This window comes from Rhyacophila brunnea, unplaced genomic scaffold, assembly GCF_057557595.1.
Source record: "Rhyacophila brunnea isolate RB1 unplaced genomic scaffold, BYU_Rbru_1.0 scaffold_2, whole genome shotgun sequence".
Lineage (NCBI taxonomy): Eukaryota > Metazoa > Arthropoda > Insecta > Trichoptera > Rhyacophilidae > Rhyacophila > Rhyacophila brunnea.
This window is the reverse complement of record NW_028232859.1, coordinates 53,874,819-53,888,802: the sequence shown is the minus strand read 5'-3', so window position 1 is coordinate 53,888,802 and position 13,984 is coordinate 53,874,819. Positions and strand designations below refer to the sequence as shown.

The following is a 13,984-nucleotide window of genomic DNA, read 5'->3' as shown; positions in this document are numbered from 1 at the left end:
AGATCATAAAAATTGGTCCAGCCGTTCTTGAGTTATAAATGGTGTAACTAACCCGACTTTGTTTTATATATATAGATATACATTCCTGTTATTCATCAGCTGTCAAAGTCAGACTAGTCCTTCACACAAAAACCGATGGTAATATCGATTTCTAAAAAATATTTAGCATTGATTTATGCATCATATTTGTAGAAGGTGTATTAATGCTAGTGTATTATTTATCATGTAACTCATCTATCCAAATCAAACCATTCCATGTGTGAACACGACAGACGCGTCAGTATGAGCACTCTATAAAATAATGACACGTCATCCATAGACAACAACGGGAGGGGCGGAAAAAGTAGGACCAGTCATTGTGAATGTATCGGCTTTCTACTTGAGTCGGCAATGGTTTACGGCATTTGAGTAGTTAAGTATGAACCATGGTAAAGCAAAATATTTTGCCACGATATAAATGTCACCTGGCTGGTACTGCTACGATAGCGAGAAATTCCTTTTCAATAATAATCGCTGTTTATTGATGGAATATGTAAGTGCCCATTGTTTTACAATTGTATACACCTTTTCTATAAAACATACCTTCTATTTTACGTAAAATAATATCAATTTTACAGAGATTATACGTAACAGCTTATCATTTCGCAATAATGAGAATTTATGCACAGACCAACATTGATTTTATTAAAAATTATTGGGTCAAGTCGTTACGTTTTTATCATGCTATTGTTCAACAAAGTTTACAATACTTTTAAGACGTTGACGTTAACATCATGTACCTACCTAAGTATTGTTTCAACCTTGCATACTATAAGCACCTACCAGTGGTGAAGGGTGGAGGAAGGCTGTTAAGATCCGCTATAAATAGCGCACATTAAACTTTGTTAGTCATACGTATTTGTTTTCATTGAATTATTACAGATGGTGATGGTTAGTTTTTAAAATTTAATTAAACCTTGCGAAAACCAAACCATATAATATTATATTATAGTAAAAAATACTCGTCTATCTATAAAATATCTAAAATTATGCGATTAAATAATACATAATTTTGGATATTTTATAGATAGAATATTGTTTTTACTTATTATAGTTTGGTTTAGGCAGGGCTTAATGAATTTATAAAAAAATAACCAACAACATAATGTGTAATATTATGTACCATTTCTAATTCAACAAAAACGAATAGGTATAAATGAAAAGGTGTGCACAATTTTGTCGGATCGCCCAAAATATACCAAAACTATTATGGTTTGGTTTAGGCATGGTTTAATGTTTAATTGATTGTTAAAAACTAACTAATACGATCTGTAAATTGTAGTCTTAGTTCAATAAAAACAAATAAGTAAGAGTAACAAAGTTTAATGTGCACTATTTAAGTCGGATCTTAACAGCCCACCTCCACCATTCGCCACTGGACTGCCTAATAAGGAACAAAAATTAAGTAAACGCAACTCACAACCCTTGACTCCATTATACACTTTAGACAATGCCAACCTTTTAATACCCCCCCCCCCCCATAAAGATATGACAAGAAGCACCCAAAATGTAACATTGTGTGCGCATAATGTCAATGATACTTTTACTTTATTTCTATCTATGAATCTATCGTTAAATAAAGAAAAAATACGGGTCCGCGCCCGCGACACACAAACTGTGAGCTGACAATACAATAGAGATCCAAAATGAGTACGTGTCAACGCAAGGTGCATGTTGGGCAAGAATTACAAAATACAACGATATACAAGGACTCGCGCAAGTACGCAATGCCATATTATATGTATAATATAGTAATATTATATAGCTCGTGGATTAGATAACAAGATATGTAAATGCTTGACATAAAGTCATCCAGTGGTACACACGATGGTTACATATAAATTGCACGTAAAACATTTCACCGTGGCACAGTTCGCCGTGAGCTTTTTATTGGAAAGAGATGGCCGTATACTAATCGGTCTCCAATTTGATTACATTCAATAAGAACACTAATTCAATTTTGGCAAAATTCATGAATTCAAGAATGAAAACCTAACAAATAATCCCAGTAAATTGGCAATTTTCATATTTGTTTGCTGCTGGCGTCATGTAAAGTGTAAACCGACAAGAACCGTGTTTTATTTAGACATGAATTTTATGTCAGTACTATATGACCCAAAGAGGTTGGACGGTCTTTAATATACGGCATACATTTTAGATACAACATTTCACGGTGAAGTGTAATACATCGAACTGCATACGTACAAGTTCAAGTACACGACACATGAGGCATCACGGGCACAACGTCGTAATAAAATCTGTTAGGGTTAGACCGATAGCATACCTACGTACACACGTCGTGTCAGAAAAAGTTGATGATGACATGAATGAAAAAAGATTGGGGCGGTCTTAATGTACTTAATATACAGTAGACTTTAACGCGGGTCTGTGCATACACATATTTGAAATAAAATATGTACCTATTGATAACCCAATATAAAAATCCATACTTACCTATTATCTACACAGGTGTAAGTACTCGTACAAATAATACAAGTTGGGTTAATGTTACCAATCAATGAAAGATGAGCGATATAAAAAAAAAAAAAAAAAATAATTAAATGCCGAGTAGAGAACGACAGGGGGCGGTTTTTACACGACTGTGGAAAATTCTATGTAACCACGCCTGGGAATCAGAACGAGAATTGGCTATATAAAGTGAAGGTGTGAACTCTCAGAAACACGTTCAGAAAATCGCGAAAAAGATCTCGATCTAAAAGTTAACACAGCCAAGGGAGGTGCTGTTAAAACATAACACGTTTTGACAATTGTCCAACGAGTTAACTTATTGTAACAATTAACCGCCTCAACACATAAATATTATAAACTAGCTTCGATAGCCGCCGATAGCAGCCTTGTGTATGAATATATGCGATGGTATGATTAATTTTATTGTAAGATATTTTTTTAACTAATTTTTATTGTCATTTAAGATGCGAGAGATTATTGAAAATGAAAGTTTCCTAAAAACATTATCCTCACCCTTAAATCGGACCTCGGTAATTGAATTTCGTATCTCAAAATAAGTAAGTTCAGATAATATAGCGGTAACGTGTTGGCTTATAAATCGTGGGTCCCAGCGTCCCGCGTCCAGACGCGTGTAAGGTAACGCGAATTTCTCGTATGGACGTAGCTACGATCCTTACAATGTAAGCATTACAATATGTCATATTGTAATGCTCATAGCGACGATCGTGTGATACAAATTCGCGTTACATTACTTGCGTCTGGACCCGCCATAATAGGTTGATCGAGTGATCCATTTCTCAAAACAATACAACCTCCACTTTGTTGGAGCCCTTATTATTATGATCATCTTATGAACGAACATAATTTAAAAAAAAATAAGATAAATAATAATTATAATTATCGCTGAGTATGTTTGGCTTGGCATTTTAATTAATTAAACATTAAACTAATGTACCTAAATAAATAAATAATGGATTAATACATGAAGTGGGCAGACACTCAGTATCGAAATGAAATCATGTGAATATCTTTATAATAATATATAATATAGATAACACGCATGTTAATATGAAATGATAAAAAATAACCACATAATAAAAATATAAGGATCATAAACAGCTGTTCTGGTTCGTTTCGTTAAAGTTGAGCGACTGTCAATAGTTAATATTATTGTATATAAAGGAATCTAACAGCTGATAATAAAATTAAACATCGACAGGGATGCCGAGTTGTGGGCAGCACATTATGCATTGAGTTCGTCATACTTTTACTTTGCAATTGAATGTTTTGCGTGGAATAGGGCGACTGCAATAAAATTGAACTCGCTCAAATTTCGTGATTTGCTGCCGGCTTGGAAAACACGTGTTAATACAGATATTTGGAAACTAAACACATTTCTATGTCGACTAAACACTTTCAAAAATAAACACATAAATTAATAAGAAGATACGGACGGACCCAAGCTGTTTAAATAGCGAATTATTTTATACACCTGAATAAAAAATGTATTCCTTAAGTAAGCATTTACAACGAAGGCTTAATAGCAATAATTTTGACATTATCGTAATATAGATAATATAATGTTCAGATCAGTCGTATCGTTTGGCTAAATATTATTTTTTGTATATTTGAATTAAATAAAGGCCCAAACGCCACAAAATCGATAACTAGGTTGAGTATCTATGAGGTTGTATTCTAAAAACAAACGCTAACACTTTACAAGTTAGACCCTTATAATTATGAAAGATGATGTCAATTCATATAGGCACTACATTAATTTTACATCACTTGCAATATACTCGTTCTTCTCAAATCATGCTGAGTACATTTCTTTTAATATAGTGCATTTTTATCACCTTTTTTATGTTCAGACATATTTTTTTAAATGTTTTTTGCAAAACCGATTTTGCGTTTGAGCCCTTTTTAATTGATAATATTCATTTCTGGCAAAAAGGGTGGAATTGTAATTACGAAAGGGAATAGGTAAACTGACTGCATGCAGGACTAAATCAAACCAGTGGGTTTATTCTACACTTGAATAAACTCACAGCCTGTGAGTCCACAGGAAGGCGGATAGTAGAAACATGACGTGGTTTGGTCAGCATCCTTAGCATTCTACGTGGTCATACAGTTTTTACATGTCAATAGCTATGTCATACGAAGTTAAATTAATATCTTCCGGAGGGTTCTTCCACTAATGTTAGCAAACTATTATAATATATAACTGAGGCCGTCTATAAATGGGTTTCCTAACCTTTTTACACCCGCGGACCGGTGAAATTGGAGAAATATTTCACCGACCGCTAAACGCAAAATAACAACTATTATTTACATTTACGTAGCATTTTGTTTATTAGTTTTTAAATCTATTGTGTTTGATTATGAATTCAAAAAATATAACCATGAAAATTCTATTATTAACAGAAGTCATCAGAAACCGATCAGTAAATGAATTGGTGCGTTATCTGCTGCTGCATATTAGCTAGAATCATGCTAGAATAGTATTGATAATCGTGGCATCAGTGTTTAGTTTTTATCATTGATATTGCCGAAAAGGTCTTCTCACACGAATTTGAAGTTGAAAATCTGGACAATACTTTAAATTATTTTAGTGCTAAAACTGAGACAATGTTTGTATTATATGTCTGAACGCTAGAATGTCATTAGAAGAATAATAATATTGTATATTTATTTTTTTTAATGATGATTTGCATGAAAATTTTGGTATATTATGCATTTAAAAATGAGTGACAATACTATTTGCGGACCGACGGTTGGGAAACACAGGTCTAAATCCCGACAATAGCATCCGTTCTAATTTTTGAATAAAGATTCATAAATAAATGTATATTATCACATTTAAAATCTACATGCCCCAGTGATATTATCGATTCTAATAAACGTATTATTTTATAGGTCAGTAATTATCTCAAGCAAGAGTGCTTTGCCAGGGTATGGTTAAGCACACTAGGGAATTATCAAAATTTAATAACGGATGAGATCAAAACGGAAATGGTTCTGATATTATAGTACTAACTATGATAAACAAATCTCTACTTACTTCACAGATAATGAGTGTCATCAAGTTGCCTATAATATTATTATTATTATCATTGTATAAGTATTAGTAATTTTCAATACTGATTTGAAAGTATTTTCAAAGAAAACGTAGGACGCTGCACAAATACCTATCTCGGAAATGTACATACTCATCGATATAGGTAAATCATTCTACAGTGGTACAATGGGCGATTCGCAGGTGTATTGGGACTGGGACTATTTTGCCAACTTAGCGTTTTTCTTGCCATTCAGCATTTTTCGATAGGCATCTAGCTTGCGAAAAATACATCTAGCTTGTGGCGTTTTTATTAGCATATAGTTTTAGCTGTGCTGAAAATAAGCTAGATTTTTAGTTTATTTATTCAGATATTTAATGAAGGCCGGAACTGAAGAAATAAAACAACACAACGAAACAATAGGAGCAGTATTGGCGTTATAGTGATATATTGGTAACAGATATTACAATTTAATGTGCGCTTAGACATGTGGGATTGATTATTATTAGTATTACCTAATTATTACGTGTTATCGTAGGTTGTTAGATTAATCAATTATTTTTTATCATTTTTTTAAATGAGTTTCTAGGAAAATGTGTTAAAAAAAATTACACGCATAGGTAACCTTTTTTTCAAATTTCGCACTTTTTTTTCGATCAGCAAAAAGGTAGATAAGTAGGTATTGAAAATTTATTTTCTCAAAATTTTGCGTTTTTCCATGCCAAATAGCTTGTTTTCGTACCCCGTCTGGCATGTTTTTGTCAACGACAGTTAGCAACACTGATACCAATACAACTTGCAAATCGCTTTTAACGTAGGTACCTATGTTGCCACTGTAGAATGATTTATCTATACCCCTGTGCTTGTACATTGCGACAATCGCTTTCCAGATTCCACTGCACGTTCCCGCTGGTAAAAAGCACTCGGTGGATACAGATGATGAGTAATATGTATGAAATATATTCAATATTTGAGTGATCCAGAAAAAACCACAATGTATTTTACGACAATTATTACCTCTTACACTGTGCTAAGTAGGTATATAAATGTGTTATTTTTAATTTAATAATAATTAATGATTGACTTCAACCATTCTACAAATTATTATCAATTTAGGAATATTGGCGTTTACTTCACTATTTTGTTTACAATAGGTTCGCATCAACATACGTTGCTGGCCACCAAACTAATGTGCGTACATAAAGGGTAAAACCTTTGGCGAATTTGTCTCCCAGGGGTGAGTCTTAATCTCGGTTTCGACGAGTGAAAATTCAATCTGATGAGTGTTCCTACCCTGTAGTGATTTTTTGAGGGTTGCGTATGCATACGAAACATTAATATGAGAGATATCCAAAAACTAATAAAATCGCATAGGAAGGTAAATGTTAGGCATGATGCGAAAGATAAACGAATAGATAAAGAGGCATACTAGAGTGTCGATCGGCAATTGGATAACCTCTGGACGAATGCAGTCGTACATTAATTATTAATAACTACTATAGGGGCATTAATTCGCAATCATAAAATATGCTTGATCGACGAGCAGATCAAGTGCAAGGGGCAAGGTGAGGCCTTTATCTAGCAGTGATTCGATCCTGGCTGGTGAAGACGATGGTATATATTCAATAGCTATCTGCATACTAAGTAAAGTGTAGTTATGTTATATAATATACCAAGGTACGACGCCATCAAAGTAATAATAGTAATCAACGAAAATGTATCTATGTTTGCCTGACGAAATGTAATTTTGGTCTGATGAATAATATGTAAATAGGTACCCTTCTTTCATTGGGAGATATTTTTCGTCAGTTGGGCCGGTCGGCAATTGCGATCTAGTCTCCCACGAGGGAGAATTATTTAGCTTTTAGTAAATTTTCGAAGTCAAACGGCGAGAGAAAAAACCTTTTCTCGACAAGTCTTGACTAAACTAATATTAGAGATCAAAATATGAATCTTGCAAACTCTATAGACCAACTTCTATACCTATAACAAAACAAGTCAAATCTCACTGTTATGTTACGTGCTCTTTGCCGTTCACTTGTCATAGCAGATACTCTCTCGGATCTCTGGATCTCTGGTACTACGGAGATAAATTAAAAGCTTTCTTTTCTGTTTCTCATCCTCACAACACTTCTACATTCGAAAAAATGCACTTCGTCTGCTTTCCCAAAGGTTTAGGCATTTTAATGTCGCGATATCGAACACACACTGAATTATTAACGCAATGTAGTGTGGGAAAGTAAATGTAAGGGGAGGGTAGATAGAAACAACCACGGTGACGGGATGTACGCGTTATTTAATATTATTGTAATACCTACAATTATTTCAGTTAAGTGTGTAATTATGACGTAATGGGAAGTGAAACAGTTATCGATCAAGATTCGTGATTCATCGGCGCAATGATCGATAATAAATTCACGTCCACAGCGTAAATCCAGGAGAGCGATGTTCACAAAGGCTCGATTGAATTCATCGGCGATGCGATTTGGAATAGTGTAACGGTAGCCATGGCAACCGCTCGTTACTCAGTGGGTTGTTTTCATCCCTTTGTCCCGCGGGTGCAGCTGTGCCGAGTGCATTATATTAATTGTATGTCGATTTTTTTATTTGATTTCGTCATACACACATGAACGTACCATACTATTTATTTATTAACACATACCAAGAAATATTGTAGATATGCATGCATGCACATCACCGGTGAATTACAAATAATGATTTGATAATAAATTGTATTATTGTTCTAGATGAAATATTTTGAATACCTACTTAAATAATAATAGGTATCTAATGTGAATTTTCATTAAATAATTTCATAAATCTAGATCTTAGACTGTCTTAGAGCAACTATAGCAAAAATGCAACCAGATTTTAATTGGGATTTTGTACCATGATAACAATGATCGTATAAACCAGGGGTTCCTAACCTGCCGAGTTTCAAGGGGTGCGAGAATGAGGGAAAGAATTCGTCGAGGAAAGATTCTAGATTTCCGTACTGTAGTAAGTATATAATTTGTGAATACTTCTGGACGTATTTTTTTCAACATCAGAAAAAATACCCACTCTCGTGTACAGATGTACAACGATGTATCCTATGTCTACTTATATTTTATATCTGAACGGTGAATGAATGGAATGCTGAATGTAAAAATGGATTATTATATATTTGTGTTGCCTAGAGTCATCGTAACTCACATATTCCAAAAATCGAGTTTTGAGATAATCGCAAAATAACCACCACAGCACTGTTTTTTGTAATTAGAAGAAAAGTATTGAACCCCTTGAATATCAATGAGTGAGTGAGTCGATTTACATTTTTTTTAAATATATAATATAATACTAATAAGGCTGTAGACACACAGTAGACAATGAGAAATTGAGCTCTCTGTTTGGTTAGGTTTGGTTAATGGTTAATTCATTGAAAATTATGAGTTATGACACCAACAGTCAACTTTGTCAACGATTTTCACATCGTTTAAAGTAACGTTTGATAGCTAATTATTGTTTTATATATAGAATCACTTGGTAGGTATATCCAACTCAAAAATGTCAAAATTGCAAAATGTCAGTTATGACTCTAGGGCAGTGTTTCCCAACGTGGGGTGTACGCCCCACCGGGGGGAAATTTGAATATTTTGGGGGCAATGTGCAAATCATTAATATTTGTTACATTTTTTTTTGTTAAAAAACGCATTTTCAAAAATATTTTTTGATTTTGCAAACATGACTTTCCGAGAAACCTACTGTTGCCATTTCCATAATAATACTATTAAATGTAGTTAAATGCGACGCTTTAGCACTGCAAATGATTTGTTACTGAAAAAAAGAAATCGTTTTGCTATCACTAACTGTGGAGGTTTAAGATTAAAATTAACCAAATAAGTACCTCACATAAAAACTCTTTGCAGCTCACATCAAGCACAAGGATCGCACTAATTATCTTCCGAGTTCTACATCTAATAATATATGTACACAGGTACTTACTTAACGAAAGTTAAATTAAAAATATTATTGCCTATGTGCATTTTTTATTTGAAGTAATTCATTTTTTTTCAGAATTTGTTAGTAACTATGAAATTTTGATATGGGGGGGGCATGAAGATTTTTGAAGCGTTGAAGTGGGGCATGGCACAAATAAGGTTGGGAAACACTGCTCTAGGACCTAAGCGACTCATTTGTACTCATACCTATAATAATAATTGCTAGTAACATTAGTGTCTTCGCATACGGTTTGTCGGAATATGGACTCAAAGTATCCCGAGGATATCTGAGTTTAGCAAAAGCGTTTTATAGTTGAAGATAGTGAATAAAATTTGGCTGGATCAGAATGTACGTTAGTACCTACCTGATCACCGCATCTTTCTTTCGACTCCCACGTCTGTACTCTGAAATAGCCAAATAGCCGATTTCCGCGACCAAAATAAGCAGCTCTCGATAACACATTTATTGGAGCGAAGCAAATAAGTACCCACCAACGTAGGCCAATCGCACCACTCGATAAGAGATAAGGGGAATAAAATGTTGCCAGGTATAATGGACGTATTTATTGCAGTGCCCGCACTTCTAAAGAATCGAAGATTGTATTCAAATATGAATTATGTACTCATGTAATAATTGGAATGAAGTGACAATATTAATATTGATTTTAATCGATATCATTATTTCGAATCCATACATGACAGTAAAACTATCAATATATTACAATATGTAGGGGTATTACTAGTACTATTAAGATTTATCTAATATCCTTTAATATAATAGACACTACAATATTATAAAATTATTTAAATTTATCATACAGGTAAAACAAGCATGCTGCAAATTAACCGTATTTTTTAGGAAATGCATTTAATAGAACGGAGCTTCCCAACCGGTGTGCCACAGTATCATGGCCTCCACATTCTGAAGCGAGCCCCCAGGATACGATCTTTGGCGGGCCCCCTTACGGAAAACGCGGTAAAATTAAGATGTATTTTTTAATACATTCATTGGGAATACGGAGTTGTTGAGTATCAACATACAATCGCACCATCACATATTTTAAAATAATAACATTTTTTAAGTAAAATAGCGTTCTAACGTTTGTAAACATACACATTTATGAGCAATCATTTAAATTTGTAATTATTTTGGTCCAATAAAAAAACGTGTGTTTTATAACTTCTAAAATAAAGTGATACAAAATAACCATTACAATCCACAAATAGCTAATCGTTAAAGAACAATATACCTTTCGAAATAAATTTTCATTATGCACGATTCTATGGAATTTTCAGAATACATATATCTATTACAGAGAAAGAATTGCATACTTAGTTTTTTTTAAATGACAGTTAAATAAATAGTGTGCCATAACGCTGAAAATGGAAGGAAGCACTATCATAATAGACAATGTACTTAATATTTTCACGAACTAGAGATACCTACATAATTTATTATTGTGGGGTTAAAGTTTTCAACGTTAAAAATTCAGTGAAAACTGAGATAGATCCATATTCGATAATATATATATATATATTTTAATTTAACTCTATCTTGTGATAGATTCACCAATATAAGTTGTCCGCTGAGCGAGGGCGCCACATGCTAGCATTTGACATATTATTATCATTTAATACTTTTTTTTTTACTGTAATGAGCTTAGTTCTAAATTCGAACACTTGAAGATTTATGATGGTCAATCCAAATGGTTCGTGTGGGAAACGGTAATTAAGTTATTTATTTAAATTGAAATAAGTACTTACCTACTTCACAATAAGTTGCCATGTTTCATTAATCGAAGAGTATATATAAATTCACGCGGTTAAATTGTTTCGAGTCACTGCAATTTTCAAAATTACGGAGTATAAAATTCGATATGTAGGTATCTTCAGGGAATACAAAATAATATAAGTTGGTTGCCTACTGGATGAGACTGTAAGAAGATAGAAATCTCGAGTGTAGATAAATTTGGTATAAATTTAAACACGTGTTGATTATTTAATTTTATTTTCACAAACTGTCACGTGAACGAAAAGCGCAATCAGTAGTGGTAATATTTGAGGAGCACATTGAACAACACGTAAATTTTACCATCAGAAAGCGAGAGGATTCTACTTTACGCGGGGTCATTAACCAGATATGTGCACAGTATAATGGAAAATCTTGGTAGTTGTGATCTTGATCCTTGAATAACGTATTGGTAATCATTTGATAGTGAAAATTACTTATAACGCCACGCCAAAATGCATGAACAGCTGATATAGCATTTTCATAGTGATGCGTAGGTACCTGCTGATTATTATTATTTCACAAAATATGTTTGATGAACTGTATGACTGAAATCTAAAAAAAATCCACAGATCGAATGCCTGTACATAATAATTCTGCATAATATGTATTGTGTAGAAAAAGGCAAGACAAATTTCAGAATTTTTTGTTCCCACGAATATAAAAATTATCCAAGAAATTCATGACTCAGATGTTGATTCAAATATTGTTCTATCAAGCATGTGGCACCTTCATATTAATCGAATTGTAAATGCATGGTCATGCAATTATTGCATCCGCTAAACGACTAAACGATTAAAATATAACATTAGACTAGAGATTATACTAAATAACTGTTTATTATTTAATATGTAAGTGTTTAAATGTTCTCCGTCCAAAACTGGAGGGAAACTGATTTTGATACACCTGGATTCAGGCGGATACTGAAGGAGGCCAAACTGGCTAAAACGCACATAGGGCAGTAGCGCCAGGAAAGTCACGTTTACATTATATTTGTTATACATATTATAAAATGTTTAATACTACAACACCCTGTGAGGCCAATGACAGTAGTGTAGTAAAACAGTAGTGTAATTATTAGTAATAGAAGTGAAACAATCAAAAACACCCAGCTAAGAAAATCACACAAATAATTATAAGAGTGTGACGTGTGAGCCACCGGATGAAATGCCAGCGCCTAGCGCATTGTACCACAAGATTATGAAAAAAATGTGAAAAAATAAACTTACAAATCCATATCCTCTGCTTTTGCTAGTTTGTCTGTCGGTGATGACAACGGCCTCTTCAATCTCCCCATAAACCGCGAAGTGTTCTCTGAGGCTTTTGTCTGTTGTGTGGTAAGGCAATCCACCGACGAAGAGTTTGGTCCACGTGGTGTCTTTCTGGTGTGAGAGGGAACCGAGGGTGGCTAACGCCAAGCCGTCGGGCTCGGAGCCCCCAAGAGCAGGCATGAGCATCCTTAGCGCGTCGGCCCCGCCGTTGGGCAGGGTGCGCTCTGGAGGAAGCTGAGCGAGTATTTTGGCGGTTACTTCGAAAGCCTCGGAAAAGCTCAGGGCTTCTTCTGGATCTATTTTAAGCACTGATTGTTTTTGTCTTTTTAGTATTGCAACTGATATATTTTTTTTATAGTTTTCTTACGCTGAAAGTTTTTTTTTTAATATTAGCAAAAATTGATTTGGTCTACGAATGGGTAATTTTTCACTACTATCAATATGATCACTAAATTTAGTAAATTATATACTTTTAATAAGACTAGGAATTATTATAGTGTAATAAATAATGATAACAACAAAACTGCAGTAAAATTTTGTTCCTAAACTGTTATTTTGATAGAAATAGTTTTCAACACGTGTGATTAGCGAATCATTATCCAGTTTGGAATAGGTATTTTAACAAACTATTAATAATTAAATATTGTTTTTTTTTCTATAGTTTATAAGTGCACAAATATTTGAGCAAGTAAATAATATTATACGATAGTATTATATTTTGATGTTGTTGTGTAAACAGCTCACAAATAATAATCGTATCCGTCGATGTATAGTTGCACTATTTTTACATTACGTTATTTTTATTATATTTATTACACGGTGCGCAATTATTATAGTGCGAACCTTTTTATTGTGCCGGAAAAAAATAATACATCACTCGAGTAAGCAAACACAAAAACAACGGTCCAATTTCAACGAAGTGATGCGACACGTATGCAAACGAATATTTTAATTTTAGTTCACATCAACGGTGAACACTTTTCACACGCTCAAGTAAAAAAAGATAATTGATAGGTAATAAATAATCTATAAAATATGAGTGCTAATGATATTATGCGACCAAATAATAAACAAATGAATTCTGTTTACAGACAGATAGCGTTCAGTGTTGCCAAATAAAAATACCTTATGTCAATGAAATAATTTATGTGTCCTTCTGTTGTTCGAATTTCAAAATAGGAACGAGATTTAAAATACGCGCCGTAAACTGGGATTTAAACGTCAAACGTTGCCGGATAAGTTTTCGATAGAATTGTAATGTTATTGACAAGTCTGTCTTTCGAGCGTCGCGCACTTTCAATTTAAGTTGTTTGATAATTATTTTATAATTTATTGTTCCCGAGTGACACGTTCAGCCACACGAGCTGCCGTTTGCGAAGT

The 13,984-nt window shown here is 33.6% G+C and overlaps 1 protein-coding gene across 5 annotated transcripts in view; it reads right to left on the bottom strand.

Moving 5' to 3' along the window:
- Positions 1–13,984, bottom strand: part of LOC147072516 (RNA-binding protein 24-like) — a 150,772-nt gene extending 136,788 nt beyond the window's left edge. For all 5 annotated transcript variants that reach the window (XM_085946920.1, XM_085946923.1, XM_085946924.1 and 2 more), the window contains exons 1-2: positions 13,730–13,984; positions 12,563–12,972 (exon numbers count right to left, since the gene is read on the bottom strand). In XM_085946920.1, the coding sequence (XP_085803046.1) occupies positions 12,563–12,790 (228 nt within the window). In that variant the 5' untranslated portion in view covers positions 12,791–12,972; positions 13,730–13,984. The remainder of the gene's footprint in view (positions 1–12,562; positions 12,973–13,729) is intronic.